This window comes from Sceloporus undulatus, chromosome 6 (assembly GCF_019175285.1).
Source record: "Sceloporus undulatus isolate JIND9_A2432 ecotype Alabama chromosome 6, SceUnd_v1.1, whole genome shotgun sequence".
NCBI lineage: Eukaryota > Metazoa > Chordata > Lepidosauria > Squamata > Phrynosomatidae > Sceloporus > Sceloporus undulatus.
The window spans coordinates 83,941,881-83,965,854 of record NC_056527.1 but is presented as its reverse complement, the minus strand read 5'-3'; the positions used below and the strand labels follow the sequence as shown (position 1 = coordinate 83,965,854).

General features: G+C 40.1%; 1 protein-coding gene across 1 annotated transcript in view; it reads right to left on the bottom strand.

Annotated features, from left to right (window-relative positions):
• The window catches only part of NMT1 (N-myristoyltransferase 1), a 35,264-nt gene that overhangs the window by 2,782 nt on the left and 8,508 nt on the right, over positions 1-23,974 (bottom strand). The window contains exons 2-11 of the mRNA XM_042475972.1: positions 14,268-14,376; positions 13,529-13,673; positions 12,815-12,933; positions 11,687-11,778; positions 7,531-7,647; positions 6,772-6,942; positions 5,428-5,536; positions 3,270-3,440; positions 1,662-1,829; positions 1,245-1,382 (exon numbers count right to left, since the gene is read on the bottom strand). Coding sequence (XP_042331906.1) covers positions 1,245-1,382; positions 1,662-1,829; positions 3,270-3,440; positions 5,428-5,536; positions 6,772-6,942; positions 7,531-7,647; positions 11,687-11,778; positions 12,815-12,933; positions 13,529-13,673; positions 14,268-14,376 — 1,339 coding nt within the window. The remainder of the gene's footprint in view (positions 1-1,244; positions 1,383-1,661; positions 1,830-3,269; positions 3,441-5,427; positions 5,537-6,771; positions 6,943-7,530; positions 7,648-11,686; positions 11,779-12,814; positions 12,934-13,528; positions 13,674-14,267; positions 14,377-23,974) is intronic.

The window sequence follows — 23,974 nt, the reverse complement described above, 5'->3', positions numbered from 1 at the left end:
TTCTCCAGTTAACAGAAGGAAAATCTAATTGCTGACCTCTGACTTCACCACAGCTATTGTATTGTTTTTAAATATGTTTTATATTTAAATTCTACATTGTTTAATTGTATTTGAAGGGGGGTGGGTGGGTTGAGGGTTTGGTCTGTATATTTCAATCTTGTAAGCTGCCTCGATTGCATTTTGTAGAGAGGTGGGATATAAATAATAATAATAATAATAATAATAATAATAATAATAATAATAATTCAACATGTCTTACAATACTCTACAAAATGTCACGGGCTACTAATGTATCTAGATTACCGCACTACACTTTTATAATGCTGCTATTCCACTTTAACCTCTCTGGCTTCTTCCTGTTGCATTCTGGGATTTGCAGTTTAGGTTGGGGCATTTAGAATTCTCAGCCAGAGAGCTCTTAGGCTTTACTGAACTGCAAACCCCAAAATGCAATAGGAGGCAGACAGAGCAGTTATAGTGGAATAGCAGCACTATAAGAGTGTAGTGTAGTAATGTGACCAACTTTGAGATCCCTATATTTTTATTAGAATATGAACTGTAAAAGGAAGATTGAGGACTCCTAAATCATTCTAGGGACAGCCGCCAGAAGACTCCATCTCAGTCATGAAGTTCACTGCATGGCCTGAAACATATCAGTATCTCTCAGTTTTTATTATTTCTAGTAAAAACTATACAGTGGTTTATAGAAGAAATGTTACAGAAGCAAACATAGACAAACTAAATTGAAATGCCATCCAGATAGGTTTGTTTCTAATGTGTTTTGCCAAGTCCAGGTTTTTTTACCACAAAGACTGTTTGGTACTGTCTTGCGTGTGCGCTGTGTGCCTTCAAGTTGTTTCTGACTTATGGTGATCCTTAAGGCAAACCTATCATGGAGATTTCTTGGCAAGATCTGTTCAGAGGAGATTTGCCACTGCCTTCTCCTGAGGCTGACAGCATGTGACTTGCCTAAGATCACCCAGTGGGTTTCATGGCCAAGCTGAGAATTGAACTCTGGTCTCCAGAGTCGTGCTCCAACACTTAAACCATTACATCACACTGGTGCTCTTAGTTTCTGTCTAAACAAAAAGCAGAATTCTTCAAAATAACATTGCAACTGCCAGGATTCTCCATCAGAGAGCATATCCATGGCTTTGTGCCTCATCCTGCACTGCAGTTTGAAAGATGTGCTGCCCTCTCATAGTCAAATGCTTTGAAGAGGCTGTACAATAGTGACCACTTACTTTCTCTGGTCCCATGCTGGGGCATTTCCAATTGTAGAGATAATATTGCAAGTTTCCATCTCCAATCCCAAACTTCAGCTTTTCTAGGAAGGTTTTATTCTCCATGAGATCCAGGGCATTGAAAACATCAAAGCCCTTCTACTCAAGAGGGTAAAAAACAACCAAAAAAAGATTTCAGGTCAATTTGTATACTTTGTAGTACTTAAAAAGAAGAAGCATACATTAGAAAATTGTTTTTACTTCTCACCCCACCCAAAACTCAGTTATTCTGAATTTTTATTTTCATTGTACTTACAATTCTCCCCCTATATGGTTGAGGCCACATTTAACTGGCTTTGATGCCTAAGGAGACTTCACTTTTCCAAATGATACACAAAATGAAGATGAATATATAATAAAAATAAGACAGCAGCTCACCATCTTGGCCAGTATAAGGGCATCATTCATAAGGTCAAGAAGTGGTGTCTTGGTGTGGACGTTGTAGAAGGAGTAGGCTGCTTTCAAGCTCTTGTGGGTAGGATGATTCATAATTGTGGAAGGCAGGGTATAAAAACTCAAGAAGTCTGTCACCTCCCCATCAGCATTCTGAAGAAAGCAATGAGACCGTTTAGAACTAAATCCCCTTCACTTCAGATCCAGGAAGTTCGTGAATGTTCAACCACAAGGAAAGCAGTGGTGATATTAGCAACTTCATTCACTTTTGTGCTTCCTCACTCTCTCATTCAGTAACTCAGGTCTGAATGGTCCATCTTACCTACAGCTGTAATATACCTCTGGTCTAGCAAAATGAAATAGGAACCAGGTGGTAAGAACTCGGCATTCTTTATCACTTCAGACTGTAAGCTGGAAAATACCTACTACAGTGGTACCCCGGGATACGAATGCGCCGCCTTACGAAATTTCCGGGTTACGAAAAAAATCCATTGAAAAAAACTGTTCCGGGTTACGAAGGTTATTTCGGGTTACGAAAATTTTTTTGGTGCTTTTCGGCGCTTTTTCGCACGAAATCGCGGCTTTCGCTATTAGCGCCTATGGCTTTTTCAGCTTACAAAGATTTTCGGGTTACGAACGCGGCGGCGGAACGAATTAAATTCGTAACCCGGGGTACCACTGTACTGTTGAACGTACCCTTCTTTGCAGAAAACTTTGCATAACAAGGAATGGATGAAGGTTACGTTTGTCCCAAGTAAACACTCAAAAATGCCATCTGTGCCACAATGGAGGTCTTAAGCTGTAAAGTCCCTTCTATCAGCCAAGAACTCTGTCAGTGCTGCATGTTTAGGCCCATTTCCCTTAAATACAGAGTATGAGTACACTAATGCATGACAACAATGGCGTTTCTGGATGTTCTAAATTATATTGCAAACAATTTACTCATATGGTCTTCAGCCAAAAAGGCTCCCAGAACTGCTTAAAATGATTAGTCAGTTCCTGTCCTCAGGCTTACAATATAAATAAGCAGTGCACACATGGAGAGGGGCAGGGCAGTGGGGGAGATGATTAAGTCCAACCTATGCTGGCCGTTCTTCTCACCAACAGAGGCTAGAGCAAAATACAGTAGTTGGAACACGTAGGCATAGCCTTTAAGAAGTTCTTAGAATGGTTTTTAAATCTGCACATCAAGAGTAGGATTCTCTTTACCTAAAAATATACATTGAAGACTCCCCTATGCTTCACAGTAATTTAGACACCTGAATTCTATGTATGTTTACAAATATATATTGAAGAAGTTTGTGTTAGGTGGTAAATTAGAAAACAAGGAGAATTTGCAGTTTGAATGCAGAACATCTTATATACACCTGTTTATCTTATGTATTTATATTATTTATTTTACTTATGCCATTCAACAGGATGGGAGACAGTCTCTACAAAACACTGATAGCCATTCTCCCTGGCCTCCATTATAAAAACAGAGCTCAGCAATACTCCTTTTTTGCTACAACAGCCTGGGAAATGTAGTTCAAAAGTTCATTTTCCCACACTTTGTGACTGAAACTGACTGTGGATAACAGGGAATTGCCTTACCTCCACCACAAATGTGTCAATGATGCTGGGCTGGGGCAAAAACCAGTGCTCCACTTCATCCAGATTCATGACAGGAGTCAAGTGGAATTGCTTCAAATACTCATCCAAAAGTCTGTGCACAGCAGGGATGTCTTTGTACTCCATTGGCCGCAGCCCTGGGGTCTTTGGAGTCTGGGGAAGAGAGAATATTTGTTTGCACAGAAACTTTTTGGTATCAAAAATCCTCCTTTATAGTCAAGAAATGAGCTCAACAGACTAGTCACTTTTATACTGTACTATGAGCACTCTTGAGGAAATGTTCAGCAATACATTGCATGCTTTGCATGCAAGCAGTACCAGGTTCTCTCCCTGAATCTCCAAGCAGGGCCAAAAATAACACCCTGGAAAGCTGCTGCTCGATACTGAGCTAGATGGCCCAGTGGTCTGTATCAACTGCATGTTCCTTGAAGAGAGAAAGTTTTAAAACTCACAAAAAGCAAGGCCACAGATAACATGAACAAAAACTATGCTGTTCGTCCAATAGTTTGTGCATAGTTTTTGGTGTCTGGTGGCATTTTAATTCATTTTTTGCAATTTAGCACAGAGGAGCACCTGCCCTGTTCAGCAGCAGGAGAAAAAATCCTATCAAAGATTGCATAGTTCTGGTCTCTTGCTCCCCCTGCTGTGGCAGTTTAGTAACTAAATTCATGTGAGTTCAATGCCATGAACTACCTGCAAGTCCACAAAAGAAGGGAACTACATGGATGTGCCTTCTGCAAATCTGCTCCCAGAAGTGGGAACAGTTCTGCTTTAGAGAAACGTGTTCTTCTGATAGCTAAGGATGATAAGAAGGTCCCATTTCAATGGTTTTCCAAGCTCAGAAGGAAAGATGCTTAGTAAGAAATGGTTTTGATGTCATATTTGATGGGCATATGACTTCAGAGTTGGACTATGACTCTGGAAATCAGCTTGATTCCCATGAAACCCACTGGGTGACCTTGGGCAAGTCACATGCTCTCAGCCTCAGGGGAAGGTAATAACAAATATCCTCTGAATAAATTTTGCAAAGAAAATCTCAAGACAGGCTCTAGGGTCACTGTAAGTCGGTACACAATACACTTAATGCATTTAAGGGTATTTGATCTCCTTCAGCCACAAGTGATTATAACTGTGTATCTCTCAATGGCAAAGACGACTAAGGGAACCCTGCCACAAAGTGAGATGTTTATCTAGAGCTATCAGTGCCCCACCGATGCTTTTTCTTTTCTTTTCAAAGTTCAGAAACATAACCTATTTGGACCCCACTTTCCAGAATCCCTCAGCCATTGGTCGTCTGACTACTGCTGTGCTTCAGATTTGTGGATAATCTTCAAAAAGCTGTGTCTCAATTCTCTATGCTAGTGCATGACATGCTTGCCATAGGGTTATCACTTTCATTTTTGTGCTACACAACAACAGCTGCTATTTGATATTCAGTGTTGTGCATGACCAACTACTTTATGGATTAGAGGGATTTTCTTGATTTCAACTTGGTAAAGCAATGTCTACAGATATGGGGGAAATAACCCAATCAACACAGAAAGCTAACATAGGGGTGGCAGCCCTATGCATGTATGCTAGCTAGAGCTAAGCTTCATACACAGATCTTCTGCTACCTGCTCCTCACCCTTGAGATATCTATGTGACTTCTTGCAAATTACTGGGGAAAATTCCTTCAAAATGGCAGCCAGCCCCCTGACAAAGAACTAACTCTGGTGTTTCTAAAGGAGTGGAATGATACTGGGGTGAGGGCAAAATAGCTTATGTCACTGCAAGGTGGTACTGTGGCACTGAGGAAATAACACAAGGAAGAACTTATGCCAAATTGGAGTGGGCAACCTTTTCTGATTCCAAAAGGTATAGCTTAAGCATCAGAATGCGGCCCACAAAGCATCTCACAGTAATAGCAAAGATGGCTTTGTTTTCAAGTGAAGCTTTTTACTTAAAGTATGTTTCATGGAAGAACACTTTCTAGTTATGAGAAACAATCTGGAACTCAATATTCCCCAAGACCTCTTGCTTCATTTGCTTTTTTTTTTTGGGGGGGGGGGGGAGTGTAAGGTATAACAATTTACAATTCCTGGTTGAAAGATTTTTACATAATGGACCCTTTTAGGGTCCAAACCTGCCCATCACAAACCTCTGGAAGCCGATAGAGCTTCATGGTGCGTTGCATAGTCATGTTCCTGCTCAGGTGAGAAAACTTTACTTCTATCAGCTTGCGTGGATTCAGGGACCGATGCCAGTACCTGACAAAAAGAGGGGCCTTTCAAGTTATTAATCTCATTCACACCCCATCCTTCCTCCATGGAGGCCTTAGGAACTGAATCAAGGTATCAAGGCCTAACCCAGTATTTTCAAAATTGAAAGTAAGCTTACTCTTCTACTCAAAATTATATACATAATTTTACACAATCAAACCCAGAATTCTGGGCAGGCATTCTCTTTGCAATTACAGGATAGCTGCTTAATTCATTTTTCATTCAGTATCCTGTATTCCCCTTTATCTAGTCATTCAGGGGTTCGGAGATGCTTTATGGACAATGGTAATACTTCTGGGATTTCTCCAGTCTTCAGCTGCAGGATGAGCAGCTTCATGCAATTCTGCTGCATCCTTCTTCAGAATGTCTCTCTGTCAACATCAACAGACGGATGAGGGAGTGAAAGCTGCACGGCCTGTTCCACAGTGCAAGACATGCTTAAATATCCAATAACAATGTACAGTGGGACCTTGTACATTGGGGTTTGGTTGCAGACCCCCCCTCCAGTGGGTAGTAAAACGATGTCTCTTATAAAAATGGCAAAAACCAAGGCTTTCTTTTAGGGTTTTCCCCCCCCCCCCCCGAGTCTTTTCAAGCAGTGGATGGTTGAATCCATGGATATGGAGAGTCGACTCTACTTAAACGGATGTGGGGTAGGAACCATGAAGTCCAACAGATATAAGTCCCAGCAGCCTTTGGCAGCATAGCCAATGGTAAAATATGCTTGGAGTTCCAGATCAACAATATGTGGAAGGCTACAATTCCAACCTCAGATTAAGCTTTTTATGATCTTGCTCCCTCCAAGTCTCCTCCAACCAAAGGCTCTAACTTTTTCTGACAAGTAGCAAAGGTGGCTGGGTAACTCACCAGGCCAGGTACCAACAGTTTCTATTTCCAATCTCAAAAACCTATGAAAAATGGTCTACCACACCAATTTGCTTCTAGTTTTTTAGGGGTTGGTTAATTCAATAAAATGTTCTCCCTCAGTGATTCCCATCTCAGATTTGGTGACTTGTCCTGTTTATTATTATTAGGCTTCCTACAACAGGTATTACAGCTGAAATTCAGTAGAGGGACACTTTCAATTTACAGGAGCACTGAACAGGTGCGTTTTGTAAAAACAAAACAAAATGTTATCCGAGAACATGTATTAGTAAAAGAAGGGAGCCAACAGGTAGCCATCTGTAAGAAGTTGAAAAGTAAATTCAAGTAGCAACACTTACCTGCAGGTTCCAACAGGTTTTGGCAGCACTACCCCAGCAGTGTACACAGCTTGGAAAATTCCTTCCAAGTGGACCCGTCGGGTGATTTCTCGAATCAGAACAGGGGCCACACGCTTGGAACGCAGTTTTTTGTGCACACAGAGAAAGTTTATTTCTACCATCTTCTTCTCCCTTTAGAGAAAGGGAAGAAGAATGGTGAACGCAGCTTGTCAGTCACATTTTAAAAAGTGATCTGGAGGAGGACATGGAAGATATCTGACCAAGAACCCTTGTTTACATAACTTTCTTTTGTCTGTATAGTATCTTCTTCCCTAGCCTGGAGCTAAAAATGCCTTCCTTCTTCTATATTACACAACACTTAAGTTATCCCCAACCTCAAGATGTTTCAGGGTACATGCATTCACTCATTATATTTAAATAAAGATTATACTAGTGAGAAAGGTCTCATTTCTGTAGCCATAAAATCAAACTGGGAATCTGATCTATGAATGTGCTCATATATAGCTTTACAGAGCTGTGGTAGAGTTTTAGAACTAAATAATTTCTAAACTCAGAGATATTATGGCTAGGGCCCATCTTAAAGTCCAGTCCACTTGTTTCCATTTAGCAAGTACTGTGCACATGATTTGAAATACTTTGCTTATCAGAAATGTTATAGACAGTGAAGAATGGTTTAGGTTCTGAGCTCTACCTCCAAATTAAAACTAAATTCTAACTGACAAAAACAAACACACAAAAACAACCCTAGATTTGACTTACATATCATATATGTGGATAGTAGCTGGAATAGCACTGATGAAGCCAACCAACTTTTTGCTTGTGATGACCCTCACACCACAATGCCACTGGGGAAGCCAGCCTGGGGGACGCAAAGCCCTAGAGAGAAGACATCATTTTGTTAGAATGTTTTGTTTCAGGAGTCCCTATGATACCAGCAATGAAACACAGGTCATTCAAAACAACTACATATTGTCTGGCTGAAAGAAACAGAAGTGAGCATGAAGCTTTTACACTTCTCTTTGAATGTTTGAATGCCTGCCTTTGAATGCTGCTTCCTGTGTTGAACCAGGATGAACTTATTCATGGTAAATACTACCACACTTGATCTTAGCCAAAAGGCCGAGAAACATTTAAACATTTTTATTGTTATCGCCCACTGTTTTAGCCAGTTTTATTTTAGACTATTTTATTTTGTATCCCATTTTATCAAATTTGCTTTTATTTAGTCTGTATTTGTTTTAACCCCCTATACGAATTTTAAGTGTGATCCAGTTCTATCTAAATATGTATGCGGATATTTTTTTATCTTGTATTTCATATATTGTATTTTGTAACTGTATTTTATATTCCATCGATATGGTCAGCTGACTAATCAATAAACTTGTTGTTTAGTGATGGTAAATAGTATTGTGACTGGTGAGCCAGCAGCCCTCACATCCTGTTCACTCTCACATCATTGCTAAGCCTCAGGAAGACAGACAGGGAGATGGGTCTTGACTACAGGAAATGAAGAAACATGATCACTTTGTTTTGATAGAATGTATCCCTTCCTGTCCCCTGTTAAAATGTCTCCAGCCTTAGGAAATAACAGTTTAGTGAGGGGGCACCAATAACCCAAAGTTAAGTACCATTTATACTTATGTATAGGTCGACCTCAAGTACAAGTTGAGGGCAGCTTTTGGGGGCCAAAATTGTGGATTTTTATATGATCTGTGGATAAGTCGAGGCATGTAACCGAGGTTGTAAAGGATGTCCTGCTCGCTCTCCCTGCCCAGCCTGGCTTCCTTCTTTAGAGGCAGCTCAGCTGGGAAGACACTTGGGGAGGGAATGCTCCCATTACCTGCATCTTCCCAGCCTGGCTTCCCCCTTCGGAGTTATCAGAGAAAACTGGGTGACAAAAATATTTGCGAGTAATGTATATATATACTCATGTATAAATCTAGATATTTAGGTCAAACAAATGACCTCAAAAAACATGAGTCGACTTATCCATGGGTCAATGTAAGTACTGTATCTTAACTCTTATTTAAAAGAAGGAACATCCTCTGGTGAAAAGCAAGAGTATAATCTGTCCTGGAAGCACCGGCCCCCTCTACTCTCTCATCCATCCAGCCTTAAGGGTAAGCACAAACAGTAACGTCTGCTGGAATTTTGTAAGTTCTTTGACATCGTTTTGCTTTGCTTCATCCTTTAGATCCTTTGCTATATGCCCCTAAATTTTACCCTCGACTTATCCAAGGGTCATAGCAAAATTCATAATTTTGGCCCTAAAACTTGCTCTCAACTTATACATGAGGTATAGACTCATAGTTGAGTATATACGGCAAATGCTTTGAATAAGAATTCTGATTTATTTCAAGACAATTATGTGAAAATTTGGAAGTAAATTGTGTGACCTACAGAAATAGACAAAACAGAAATTATAACTGTTGGATAGAATTTCAATAATTAAAATGACTGACGCCCCGAATAGACTGGCCAAAATAAAGCCACTTTGGAGGTATGCTTTTAAAAGACACACGCATCTTATGAGTCTGGAAGCCATGTCAAAGTTATGCTCCAGTCCTTAGGACTGGCATGGCTTCTAGCCTCTTATGACACAAGCATCATTTAAATAGCATACCTTCAAAGTGACCCGAAGCAGCTTTATTTTGGCCTGTCTGTTCTGGCCCTTACTCTCTTACCTAAACTGTTTTTGTTTCAAACTCTGCCTATTTTGACAAATGATGTATCATATAAAAAATGGCAGAAAGATATTTCTGTTTTTATCTGGCAAGGCAAAAAACCAAGAGTGAGACTTAAAATATTGCAAGTTGCTAAACAAAGAGGAGATTTAGGTTTCCCAGATTTAAGGTCATATTATCATGCTTGTTGTTCTGAATGGTTGAAAGATTGGCTTACATTGAAAAATGAAAGACTTGCAAATGAAGGGCTTTGATTTTAGAGCTGGTTGGCATACCTTTCTCTCTCATGATAAATCTGAAGTAGATACTGAATTCAATAATCATTACGAGAGGAGATAATTGTTGAGGATGTGTAATACATATAAAATAAGATTTTATTCTAAATTGCATCTTTGGAGTTCACAACATGAAGCATTGTTTAGGAAAAAGATTTTTGGGATATAAATTGGTAATTTATAAGTAGTTAACAATAGTGAAAAATGAGCAATATAGAATGAAATCTAGAGAGGAACTGGAAACAGAAGGATTTATATTTCACTGGTTTTTTATAGACAACATGTTGAGCGATTTAAGATGGATAAGAAACTATGATTTTGAATTGATGGAATCAGAATTTGCAACAATTTTGTTCAGACGATCACTTCATTGCAAAAATGTATAAAATATTGTTAAGAACAGAAATGAAAGATGAACAAGTGAAAGAATGGATGATAAAAAGGGCACAAAATATTGGTATTAAAATACATTTAAAACAGTGGGAAAAGGTTTAGAAAAATCCTTAAAATTTACTATCAGTAATGGTTTCAAGTAATTTTTAAATAAAATGGTGTACAGGTGGTATCTAGTACTGAAAAGATTTTGAAAGATGTACAAAAATGTTACTAACATTTGTTGGAAGTGTGATTAAAAGGTTGGGGAATTTTACGATAGCTGTGAGATAAAGCTCAGAAAATTTGTACTCAGGTTGCTGGAGGACATATTAAAAATAAAGTTCCACAAGAGACTTTAATTTTACTTGCTGAGAGTGGTGGAAGTATCTTCTTCTTCTTCTTCTTGGCTTTACCTCGCAAATGAAGATCCAGGAAGGATTCATCCGTGCTTTCTACAAGCATGTTGATGACATTGGATGTATCCTTTGAGCCTGTACAATGGATTTTTCTGGTGGAGCGCAGCGTGCACAGAACTGGCCTCACCCTTTAAACCAGAGGTTTGACTGCTGAGGCCTTGACAAGCATGGACAGTGGCAGTGAGGTCCTCAGGTCGTAGGTTTGATTAGAGTTTCCTTCTCTTAGATGGTTGACCTTACAGGGTTAGACAAGCACCATCTGCCCGGGTTTGGGATTAGAGTTTTCCTTCTCCTAGGATGGTTGCCATAAGGCTAGAGAGCCCATCCTGCCCTTTGGCGCTCTTGGTCAGACCCTTCGGTTGTGACCTGTCTGGCATGGGAGGCCCTACCGGTGGCTATTATACCACCGCCAGCATAGCTCATAACTTAATTAGGTGGAAGTATAGACTGAAAGCAAATATGGAAGAATTCTACAATATATGATTACAGCAGTGAGAACTGTGTATGCCGAAAGATGGAGAGAAGCTGTTATTCCAACACAAGATTGGTTGGTGAAGCTATACGAGTTTGTTGAAATGGACAAATTGACAAAGTTAATAAAAGAAAAGTCTTTGGTTAATTTTAAGAAAGATTAGAACATGTTTATAATTTTTGAGACTATGATGGGCAAATTTATCAGTTATGGACTTTACAGGATAAAACAGTTAAGAGTATAGTAGAAGTGTAACTTGGATATGATTAAAATAGTTTGCGTTAAAGGTTTTCAGCTAGGGAAAGGTTGTATACATAATGATTATTTTGTGTGTGTACAGTGGGTCCTTGTATCCACTGTGGTTTGGTTCCAGGATCCTCCGTGGATAACAAAATCCGTGGATGCTCAAGTCCCATTAAAAATAATGGCATAGCAAAATTGTGTCCCTTATATAAAATGGAAAATCAAGGTTTGCTATTTGGAATTTACACTTTTTGGGGAACAATTTCAAGCCGTGGATGCTTGAATCCATGAATAAAAAATTCATGGATAAGGAGGGGATTATATTTATTTTTTGTGACTTGTTTTTTTATGTTCTTTTATGTATTCAAATTTGTGTTTAATTAAAAAAAATAAGGAAGGAAAACTGGAATGAGACCACTGCAGAGATATTCAGCAATAAATATAACTCACCATAGCAGGAACTCTGGTGAGTAATCAAACCGGAACATGTTGTCATCATCTTCCACGTAGTTCTCATTCAGGAGAGTGTACAGCTCTTTGAGCTAAAGAAGCCATAAGAGAGAAGCATAATCTGCTTAATGAAACAAATCTGCCACTCTTTAAGAGAATAGCATTATACAACAGGATACGTGTTGCAAGAATTACTACAAACCAGCACACTAAGCTTGTTTTAGAAGAGACCCAAGTTCAGTTCCTATCTATAGACCTTTTGCAAATCACTGTTCTCTCTGTCTTGGTTCCTTATCTGGGAATCAAGAACTATAAGACCCTAACTTAGAGGGTTGTTTCGAGCACTGACATATTCAAGACGGTAAAACAGTTTACAAATTCAAGTGCTATGCAATGAGTGGTAGTGATGTAAGGGTCTAAAGGCACAAGAGTATCTTGTCCATTTGTCTTTTTTTAAAATCAAATGAGAGAATAAGACAGTAAGCCTAAAACCAGACATGAGGGGCCAATTAAAAAAAAGTTAATAAAATTGACATAAAAGTACTGACATAAAAGGTATGGTCACAATGTGCCACAAATGAGTTGTTGTTGTTGCTTCAATTTATGGTGACTCTGTTAATGAAAGATCTCCAAGATATCCTGTTATTAACAGTCATTGAAAAGCTCAGGGGTGGAGAAGTCATAAGATTCCAGATGACTCAAACAAGGGAGCCAAGCTAAACACTACAAGATAAACCAAGGGGAATAACACCTCCCATGACAAAAGAAGACAGTTTTCAGGAGAAATTCATGAAGGCAAGGGAGTGGGAGGGAGAAGAATAGCAGCATGGACAAAATGAAGGCAAATAAAGGTGCAAAAAGCAAAAAATAACAGTGATGTGTTCAAAGCAGATAGAGAAAAGGGAATGTTGTGGAAAGTCTTAAAGGCCAAGAAGCAGCACCCCAAAGCTCATAAAATCATAGTTGGAACAGGCCCCATCAGCCATGAGCTCCAACCACCTACTCAAAGCAGGATCTAATGCAGAAAGCAATTATGGAACAGCCTTATGGCAAGAGTAAGGGGAGAGAGGAGATGGTTTCAAGGAGAACCTTCTAGGATGGATTAAGTTCTGCCTCATCCCTACTCACCACACCTCGATCCCCCAAGTCCAGAGCATCCCACATGAAACCCTGAGGCAAGGTATAGGGCTCCTGGCGGATATTGTCCTTGTCTGGTTCAACAGGCCCGTGAGTGTTCACTACTTCTCCTGAGGTAGGGAAAAGAAACAATGAGAGCAGACTGTCTTCATGCATGAACTATTGCTTAAGGAGCATTCTCAGCCCCACTGAGCCAGTCATTTTATGTTTTCCAGGCATAGCTGGGAAAAATTGTTATATTGGATTACATCTCTCACTCACCATGGCCACTGGCTGAATAAAGTTAAAAGTCCAAAAAAGTAGTATTTCTAAGCTCTGTTTCTAAGGGTTGCAAGCTGCATTCCTTGTCTTATTTTCCCATTCCCATACATTTCTCACTAAGATGGCTAACTGGGCCTCGTCCCCAATGTTTGCTGTCAGGGTCCAAGTCTCTTTGTTTTCCAACTTATGTTCACTCAAGACTCTCCTCAGATAAGAAGTCTATCACTCAGACTCACACAATTTACATCAGTTCTTGGGGACTGTGGAAGCCATGAACATGCATAGAATTGCTACACATTGCCTCATATCACTCTATGATATATCTTTTTCATGTAATAGAAGTAACACAGCTCTCTCAAAACACAGGGAGATCTTTCCAGTCAATAAGCCTATCCAGAACGAAGGAAGACAAGAGAGGAGAAGAAACACAATTCATTTATATACCTAACTTGGGAACTGGTTGTGTGTCCCAAAACTGGTAGCTGCGCTTGGTGGCTTCTTCCATTGTTTTGGCAGGTCCATGTCCTATTGAGAAGAGTTCAATGGCCTTTTGAATCTCATGCATCCTTTCAGGTGGCAATGAATTCACCTACAAGCAGAGCAAAGGGTAAATGAGCCAGTCTGGTAAGATCTAATTTTTTGCCCTTCCTAGATTCACCTTCACCTTTCAATTAAAACAGGAATAAATATCCTGACATTTTGGGCTACATCTCCCATCAACTCCAGTCAGCATAGCCAACAGGTAGGGATTATAAGTGATGCAGCCCAAAACACTGCAGGTAGGGATGGGCAGGCAGATCAGGTTGCTTATCCCTGCTTTTTAAACATATCCAATGATAATACACGCCTCTCTCCTCACAACACTATTTCAGAGCTACCTACACTAATTAAATAGAACAGTAAAATAATAATAATAATAATAATAATAATAATAATAATAATGCAAGCACGGTATTGTAGGTCAAAGAAACTCCTCAGAGTACTACAGAGTACTTCTGTAGTCCTAAGTGCCACTCCATCTGAAACTTTTTCCTCTGGACTACATCCAAAGTCATTTCTAATTTAAGGTCACAAGTTCCACATTATGAGATAGGTGGATCCACAGGCCAGGTGTGTGTGTGTGTGTGTGTGTGTGTGTGTGTGTGTGTGTGTAAATTGCTAAAAAAAATGTAAAAGTGTTTACCTTTGCTGACTGATCTTGAGTTGAATCAAGTTGATCCCCTTTTTCCTTCTTCCGTTTCTGTTTCTTTTTCTTCTTTTTACCTCCGCTATCATCTGTTGGACTTAAGCCACTGAGAAACAAAACAAAACAAAAAATACCATGATAGATGAACATTAAGGGTCTGCACTTAGAAACAGAACCTGGAGATGGGGCAGGAGAAAGAGAGGAAGGGGCACCACAGTCAAGTGCTGATTCTGCTTAGGATGCTTGCTGCGTGGATTTGGGGAGTCATTCTCCCAAGCTCAACTCCCTGGTGGACATTATTACTGAAAAGTTCAGCCATAGAGGCTTTCATGCATTGCTTGCATCGAGGTCTGCAGGGGCGTTGAAGGCAGCACAGAACAGCCAGGAGCAAAAGGTTCCTGACGGAGGTATGCAAGCTATTAACACCTGATGTACTCAAAATTTTACAGTCTCTACTATATTCTATTCTATCTGAATTAATAGGCAAACGTTTACATGAATGTGTGATAAAGGCTATGTGGTAATCAAACTGTGGAAGTCTCAAAGGAAAACCCTGCCCTGGCCAAACATTACAGAACAGATTAGCATAAATGGAATTTGCACCCATTCACTTTGGTGCGAGAGAAAGCTAGTTGTTTTGAGAACCGGTTTTGGGAGGAAATGAGAAAGAAGGTTTGGCTGTAATGTGTGACGTGGTTCATTTGCTTGAGTGACACGAACTACTTTGCATTCGTAATGAGACTTCATTACTTGGATTGAGTCAGAAATCACAGCAATTTTGAAACATGAAGGTCTTAAAAATGCAAGACTTATAAAACTGGTTTGCCCTGTCAATAATACTGAGATATTATTGCTCAATTTAATGTCATTTCAATTGCTGTGTGTGCTGTGTGCCTTCCAGTCATTTCCGATTTATGGCAACCCTAAGGCTACCCTATCATGTGGTTTTCTAGGCAAGTTTTGTTCAGAGGAGGTTTGCCATTGCCTTCCCCTGGGTCTGATATAAACTAATCCTTTACAGTACTTCTAATTCATTTTTTTATAAGCAGAAAAAAATCTTCTAGCATACAGTTTCTCCCTGTGTTATTACAGTTTGAGATGTTGTGGATTTTTAAAAATTAGTCTTCTTTACACAAAGAGAAGTGATATAAATGTTAAAAACAAATTCTCTGTGACCCAAACCAGAGCCTACAAATGGGGCTTTCTGGATTATAAATTTCAGAGAGCCTCTCAAGCCAGGATGACTGGGAGTGGATAGGAATCACAGTCCAGCAAAGTAACTTTACCAAGTTATGCCCCAAACACACTCACCCTCCTGCAGTTGTGCATTGCAGCAAAGTATTAGTCATGGCACACAAGTGTCATCTCAGTGAAGAAGTCCTGATAAACTCCTAACTCCTCCAGGCTTCTTATCTAGACACATTAATTAGCATGTTTGCATGAAATTTCTCTGGAGTGCATAGGCTTCTGAGGGGTCTTCCTAGGAGTGGCCTCAATGTAGTGTGTAACCAAAGCTTTCTAGTCTCATTGCTGGCTTGTACAAGCTGAATGCATGTCCCGGAATGAACCAGACATCATTATCCATATCATGGACAAACTGTCCGTTAAAGATTGGCAAAGACAAATGAACAGTAACTCACTGGAACGGAGACATATTGGATTGCCAAAGAGGGGTCCCTGTTGAGATGCAAATGGCCAGGATTTAGGGAGAAGAAGGCCAAAGCACTGAGATAATCATTGCAGGAAAGGATTCTGGATGGAGGATTTTCTAGGATGCACAGCTTCTACTTGGGAGGGCATGATGCTGGGCCACATTATTGCTCTGCATTAAAATAAACCTTGCAATACCCCTACTGCAGGACTGGCAACCTATTACTCCCCAAACATTGTCCATGGTGACATATAGCAAACAGTGACAATTAAGCTTGCTTTACTGATCTTCTTGCTGAAATATCACACATTTCCAGTGTTCCTAAAACCAAGTCCAAAAGCCATTTTTAAAAATCTATCCTCCTCTAAAATGGGCAATGTTATAACCAAAACCTCCCGGATAAAACCCCTTTCTTGTGAAGGATTCCACACAGCATGTTTTGCTGGTGACCTGATCTTCAAGCTAGAACGTTCCTCCTAATATAAAGCAGAAAAATAAATCTTTACAGTGTGTAAAACATGACACTTTTCAATTCTGCTTTAATGTCTCACATATTCTGCAGACTCATACTGCCTCTAATTTAGATGCCTGTAAATCCAGCTTGGCAAATCCACAGCTAATCAGGCACCATACTTAAAACTAGTAATCTTTTCATAAACCAGAAAGAGTACAGATCAAGTCAGGGGGAGATTCTAAGAAGTGGACAGAGGAATTTAACATGGTATGGGTCAGATATTGTAGTTAAACTAAACCAGGCTATGAAGCTTCTGCAACAAACTATGTTCTATACAGTTACACGTAAAAACAGCTTTAAATTTTTAGAAACGACTGCTAGCATGTCACAGTTGTAATACTACACAGTTCATCTCCCATTCTACACATGGACACATGCCACCCACTCAGAAGCATTGTGTCCTCTGTTTATTAAATACATTTGCAAAAACTCATATGTTGAGGGTAGCGCAAACTCCAGGTTTCTCTGACTACGGCAAAAGAAAGCCACACAAGAGAGGCAAGGCACGCTCACTGAAGTGTTCATTGAAGCAGGAAAATACATGCCAAAGAAATCAATTTTACTACACAGCTACATTTCTTGGAACTCTCACATGAATTTTAAACAGCTCTCATGTATCTGATTCACAGGTTCAGTCCAGACATCTTGACAAACCATGTTTAAGAAAGCTTAACTTGGGAATTCAAAACTAATGTGAGTGGGCTTTTTTTTTTTACCTACATGGAGTATTAAAGTCAAAACAGAAACATACTTCAGCTGTAGCGCTAGGCCCTGTGTAGGGAAAGGCAAATAATAACTGTAAAACTAGAAAGCCCCAACTGAAATCTTTCAATTGAAGCCTTCCCAAGCGACTTTTCCATGGCTTTTTTCAGCATCTGTTATCAATCCAGTGACATGACTGAACTGGGTCACAGCCTCAAAACGATCTGTTCCCAAAGATAGTTACCAGCACATCTACTGTCAGTTTTAGAGTTCTGCTACAGCCCTGTTTAGTCACTTCTTCAAGCATTTGCTTGAACACATCTAGGACTGGGAACATGGGTGGCATGTAAGCCCATCTCACAATGATGTTGAGCAGCCAGAAATACATTAGACTGTTGCATGTTGAACATATTCAGCTGAATGGATTCAAACTTATTTCTGGGTGCTAGGTGACATTGGAAGTGGGAGTGGAGTGGGGTTTATGTTCACATTTGCATCCCTGTCCTAGTATTAGCTCTACATCAGTTCAGGCAAGCTCCTGTATCAAACTCATTTCTTTCTTTACTTCTGGGATGCAACAATTTGGTGCAGGGACTGCCTGCAACTGACTCATACCCTGGGGGAAAAAATTAAAGGTCTGCTACTCAGAGTTGTCAAAGACATAAGTGAGTGTTGATTGATATGAGATGCCAGTTTTAGTTAAATATGACTGAAGGTCCATTTGTAAACCACTTAAATATGACTGAAGGTAATACCAAAAGTTGATACTGGCAGGTATGAAGCCTCTGGAAGGATGAGACAAACAATACAATGTGTACTCGAAACATTAATTCCTCCCCTATCCGCCATCTGCTTGCATCTCAGAGTGTTGTTGTTTTCTAACTAAACACCAACAGCAAAGGAGTGGAAAATCAACACAAACTTTATTTGTACCTGCCAAAGAATGAACCCAATTAGATTAAATAAAAAAGGCCCAAACTAGAATAAGGAAATCTTTACATATGTACTAATCAACCTCTTTTCAAACAAACTCAACACTTGATAGTACAGCCCCATTTTTCCCAACAACACTGTAACTCATGATATTTTTCTTGATAATTAGTCTCAGGTTTGCAAACAACTGAATATGCAAGTAAGAACAGCCTTCCTCACCTCTTTTTAATGGAGGAGCTATCATACATTATTTAAACAAGTATAAACAAGGAGTCCTGCAACATCTTCAAGACTAATATACATTTATTATGGCAGAAGTTTTCACAGCCACTGTTAAATTTCATACAGCTATGTTGCAGTCTGTTAGTCAGCAAGGTGCCTGGTGTCTTTAAGATTAGCCTTTAGGGACTTTGTTATCTCTGTTACAAGAGACATGTGTGTATGTGCCTTCAAGTTGCCTGTCAAGGGATGGTGATCCCCTGAATCTCACAGGGTTTTCTTAGGCAAGGAATCCTTAGAGATGGTTTTTAGCCAGGGCTGATCCTGCTTAGCTTCCAAGATCAGACTACCTCTGGTGCCTCTAGGTCAGTGATGGCCAATCTTTCAGAGACCAAGCGCCCAAACTCAGTGATGTTCCTGCACCAAGTGTAACCCATACTGGGGAGGGGGACACTTCTGGGGGGTGGGACTTCCGGGGGGGGGGGAACATGCAAGGAAAAAATGGAGGACCTGACCAAATAAAAGCTCGCAACAAAAACAAAACAAAACAAGCCAGTCATGTAAATATTAAATCTATCCTTCTCGGCCCTGCTTAAATTGGAGGACCTTTTGGAGTCCCTCCTGGACAGGAGGCTGAAATGAGGATAGGTCCTGAAAAGGAGGGGGACCACGTCTGGTCACTGGGCAGCCTTGGGCAAGTCACACTCTCTCAGCCTTGAAGGCAATGGCAAAAATGCCCTCTGAACAAATCTTGCCAAGAAAACCCCAGGATAGGTTCGCCTTAAGGTCACCATAACCTGGAAACAACTTGGAAGCACACAACAACAACAAGCATTAATAAAACACAGAAGACGCACTACAATCACAAGAAGAACAAGTATGTAATACAGAGAGACAGCATGGTGTAGTGGTTTGAGCATGCGACTCTGGAGACCAGGGCTCGATTCTCAGCTCACCCATGAAACCTTCTGGGTGATCTTCGGCAAGTCACACAGTCTCAGCATCAAATGCCAATGGCAAAAATGTCTGGTTCTCTGAATTCATACCCAAGTTGCAAGCCTCCCCTCTGCAGTAATGGTGGCGTCAGCATCTGAGGCCAACGAGGCTCCTCCAGAACCACGAAAGCTGAGGGCAGCTGGAGCAAAGAATGACTGGTGGGAGAAAGGAAACAGCCTTTCTCACCCACCGGGTTTTTAAAACTCACCGCTGCGCCCCTTTCCCACCAACGTTCCGTCCCAGCTTCTTACAAAGGTTGCATCCCCAAGCCTCCTCTGGCCAACAGAAAGATGATCCACAAGAAGGAATAGGAAACTTGCCCAGTGGGAAAGGACATAAAGAGTTTTCCCACTCCCTCTGTGGCGAAGACCTGTGTGCCTGCAGAGAGGGTTGTGAATGTCCCCTCTGACACGCGTGCCATGAGTTCATCACCACTACTTTAGGGTATTTAGCAAGGCTACTAATATAACTATTCCTTTGTAAACTGTAAAACTAGTGCAGAGTGTGGGGTGAAGATCTTGTTTATTTACTTAAGTGACTGGTTTAAATTTAGCACCACATTTGAAATATTTTCCTCTAGTTTTACATCAAACCATGACCCAGGAAATCATCAAATCATCTACATTTCCCAAACCAAACAAGTCAGGTCTGTTTAGTACTATACCAAACAGGTCAGTTCTGTTTAATACTATACTAATATACTATGCAAGAACTTCAAAAGCTCTGTGTTATTCTTAAACCACACACTAGTAAATAATCAAACCACACACTAGTAAATAATCAAAAAAAGCAATTACACAATTAGAAGATCATGAACGCCCAAAGCACAGAAGAGGCTGCCTGCTTTATGGGCTGTTCTTCATCAGAAGCCATGCTCAAAATAGCTGCTCATACAGAAATACAGAGGATGATTCTTTAAGGAAGATATTTTTCATTTATAATAATAATAATATAATATAACAACAACAATAATAACAATAATAATAATATATTTATACCCCACTCTTCAGCCAAGGCTATCGGAGCGCCTTACAATTTATTGATGTGAAGGTTTTTTAAAAACTCTACTTGTCAACAGAAAAAGAATCTCAGAGTGATTTACAAAGATAAGCAATAAATCACTTTCCTATCCTCTGGCTTATATTCCAAAGAACATAACACAAAAGGAAAAGGGACTAGGAGAGAGAAGAGGAAAAAAATCTTCCTCTTCTTTACACTGTGTATGTGCGTGTGCATGCCTTCAAGTCACCTGTCAACTTATGGTGACCTCATGAATTTCATCGGGTTTTCTTAGGCAAGGAATACTTAGAGGTGGTTTTGACAGTTCCGTCCTCTGAAATATAGCCTACAGCATCTAGAATTCATTGGTGGCCTCCCATCCAAGTACTAACCAGGGCTGATCCTTCTTACCTTACACTTTTGTAATAATAAAGTGTTAATTCACTTTAACACTTCAACTTTATTAAACCTTTTTAACAAAAAAGTTTGGCTGGGATTTCTGGGAGCTGAAGTCCAAAACAACTCGTGGGTCAAAGTTTGAGAACTGCTGATTTAAAACAAGTCAGCTGTGCACAGAAATTCTTGACCTAAGTACCAGTGTCTCTTTCATTTGAAAGTGCTATGGCCTGTTCCAGACTGCCAAAATAAAGCTGCTTCGGGTCTCTTTGGAGGTATGCTGTTTAAATGATGCAAGTATCCTAAGAATCCGGAAGCTGCACCAAACCGCACTCCAGTGCTTAGGAATGGAGTGTGGCTTTGGCGCAACCTCCAGACTCTCAAGACCCATGCATCATTTAAATAGCATACCTCCAAAGAGACCCAAAGCAGCTTTATTTTGGCAGTCTGGAACAGGCCATAGTTTTTTTTTCCCTGCCAGACTAAAATACAGTGAACCCTTGTTATACGCTGGGGTTTGGTTCCAAGATCCCCCGTGGATAACAAAATCCGTGGATGCTCAAGTCTCATTAAATATGACACAGAAAAATGGTGTCCCTTATAAAAAATGGAAAATCAAGGTTTGATATTTGAAATTTATACATTTTTGGAACATTTTCAAACCATGGATGCTTGAATCCATGTATAAAAAATCCATGTATAAGAAAGGCCGACTGTATTATCATAAAATATCAGAAAAGGTGAGGATTGAGACGAATCCCCCCTCCATCATTGTTAACAATATCTCCCTTTATTAAAACATGTTCATGTTTCTTTCATTGTTTGGTTTTCAAAAAAAATGTGCCCAAGCATTAAAATACTTAATTCTACTTAAATACAAAAGGCAACAGGCTGAATGGTGTACCCTATAATGACTCTTGAATGGAAATCTTGTAGAACTGGCCTGGAAAGGGCTTGAGCCATCTGAATCATAATCTTGCCACCATAGAGAAGGGCAACTTTATTTAAATCAAAGCAATTTAAAGGCAAATTTGTGGTAACAACAAAGGATGAAATTATTCATTTACATTGCCTATTAGTACTTCTAGTATTTCCTAAATAATTTACACTATTTAACAAAACCACACTATATACATAAGTTCCCCATTTCTTATGACCAATAGCACATTTCTCATGTACAACAGTAACCTTTAGACTGGCCCTTTAATAAACTGTGGGTTTATAAATTGGGACTAAAAAGCCATGGCAGGTTCAAAAGTCAGTTTTCTGCCCCAGGCCCCCCTCCAGGATCAGGACGGACTCCAAAAAGTTGTCCTTTCTTGAAGCATTGTTGCTTTCTTTTTCACTTCTGCTCTATCTCTTGCATTGAAGTTGCTAACAATCCAAAACTTTTGTTCATTGTTTTCAACACATGACTGTCAGTGGAGCTGGGCCATTACTAATAGTTACCAGGTAAGATATACTTCATGGTGATTCTCCTTTATTCTGTGAATTTTGATCGCATTAGCCATGGCATTGTTTGTGATTGTGTAAGTTTTGAGCTAAAAGCACTGCTCTTTAATGGTTCTGTGAGTTCAGAAGGTGGGAATAGGTATTTCTGCTCCCCTAACCTAAATGCTTAGTGAAGTGCTATGAGACTATACTTTATTTTCTATACTACTTAACATTTACACAAACTTGGCTGTGAGGTTATCTGGTTATATGAAGTAAGATGTCATCAACTATGCTATTGACAACCACCTCTCCTGCTCTTCTTCATCTGACTCAGAGAAAATAGTCTCTATTGAAGGTAATAGTCTCTATGGTAATAGAGACTGAGGGGCTCGATAGATGGCCCCAAAGAAGCAGCTTCCCTCCGCCCCTTTCAGCACTGGATCAAGGCCGCAGAAACTGCATGCCATGCTCCAATCTGGCGCTTTGCTAGCCCAAAAAAGAATGGTAAAAAGCAGCCCTTGTCACCATAGCTTTTTGGCATTTCTTTGGTGCCGCGTGTATAAATGCTGCGCCAAAGGAGCACTGTGATGCCACCCGCCATGCAGTTGGGAACGCAGCATGATGCTGGCATTGAGACGGAGTCAGATGCATGGCTGGCAGTCGCCATACCCCCACTCCACTTTGATGCCAGCGTTTCTAGCCAGTCTATTTTGGCCCTGACAGACTAAAGTAGAGGATAAGGTAATAGCCTCTATGAAGATATGCAGGTTCATCTTTAATCCAGAAAACACAAAGGAGTAAACACAAAGTGAATGAGGCATAAGGAAAGGATAAGGAACATGAAGCCTCTCAGTTGTTGTTTGAGACTGCAAATACCATGATCCCTTACACTGGCAAGGGATGATGCGTTTCAGTTCCACAACATCTAGAAGATCACACATTCCCCAAACCTGGAGCAGAGGACTATCCTGTTTGAACTGTGCTGTATTCCCACACAGTAGGCCCACAGTTTGAGGGTATGCTAGGCCTTGGCCCTGCCTCTTACATTGAAGCTATGCCTAGGAGTACTTTTGCACCAATTTTCTACTTTCCTGTGTCTACTCCTGAAAAATGATGATCTGGTCACTGTATGACTGCATTTGAGAATTTAAGTTCAATCAACTAAACTTCTACTCTCTCCTCAAAAAGGCTGCATTCTACAACCTCAGCCTTTGGAATGTTTGCAAACATTCTTTGACATCAAGCAGCACCTTGCCTTGGATGCCATTTATTTACAGGGAATGTCAAACTTATATCAGTTTGATAAATGAATCCTGACTGGAACTCATGAGCAATAGACGATAGATAGTTCTTTGACCTTGTAAGAGTTACTTTTTTTTAGACTACAATTCCCAGAATCTCGCAGCCAGTATAGCTATTGGACTTGCTGGTTGGTAAACTGTGTGAGCTGTAGCCCGAAAGAGTAATGTTTCCAAGTTCTGATCCCCACTAATTACTGCAATGTCTTTATAGATAATCCCCACAAATCTCTTCTAGCTATACAGCTACTCAAAGCACAGAAGACTCATGTCAGCAGCCCCAAATTCAAAAATAGTGATTTGTCATTGCAGAAAAGGGTGGGAAATGGAAGAAGAGTGACATCTTACTTTCCTCAGAGCAGATCTGCCTGAACATATGCATCAGCACTGGATTTCTGCCTATCACACAACTGTTTGAAGGCACATCTCCACACGTAGGAGGGCAGCAACCCTGCCAACTTTCCCCTTGCATAAATTACATTTTTTGAGATATCTAGAATGAAAGACAAAATCATGTTTGAGACCACATTAACTGTCCAGCTCAGTGCTAGGGGATCCTGGG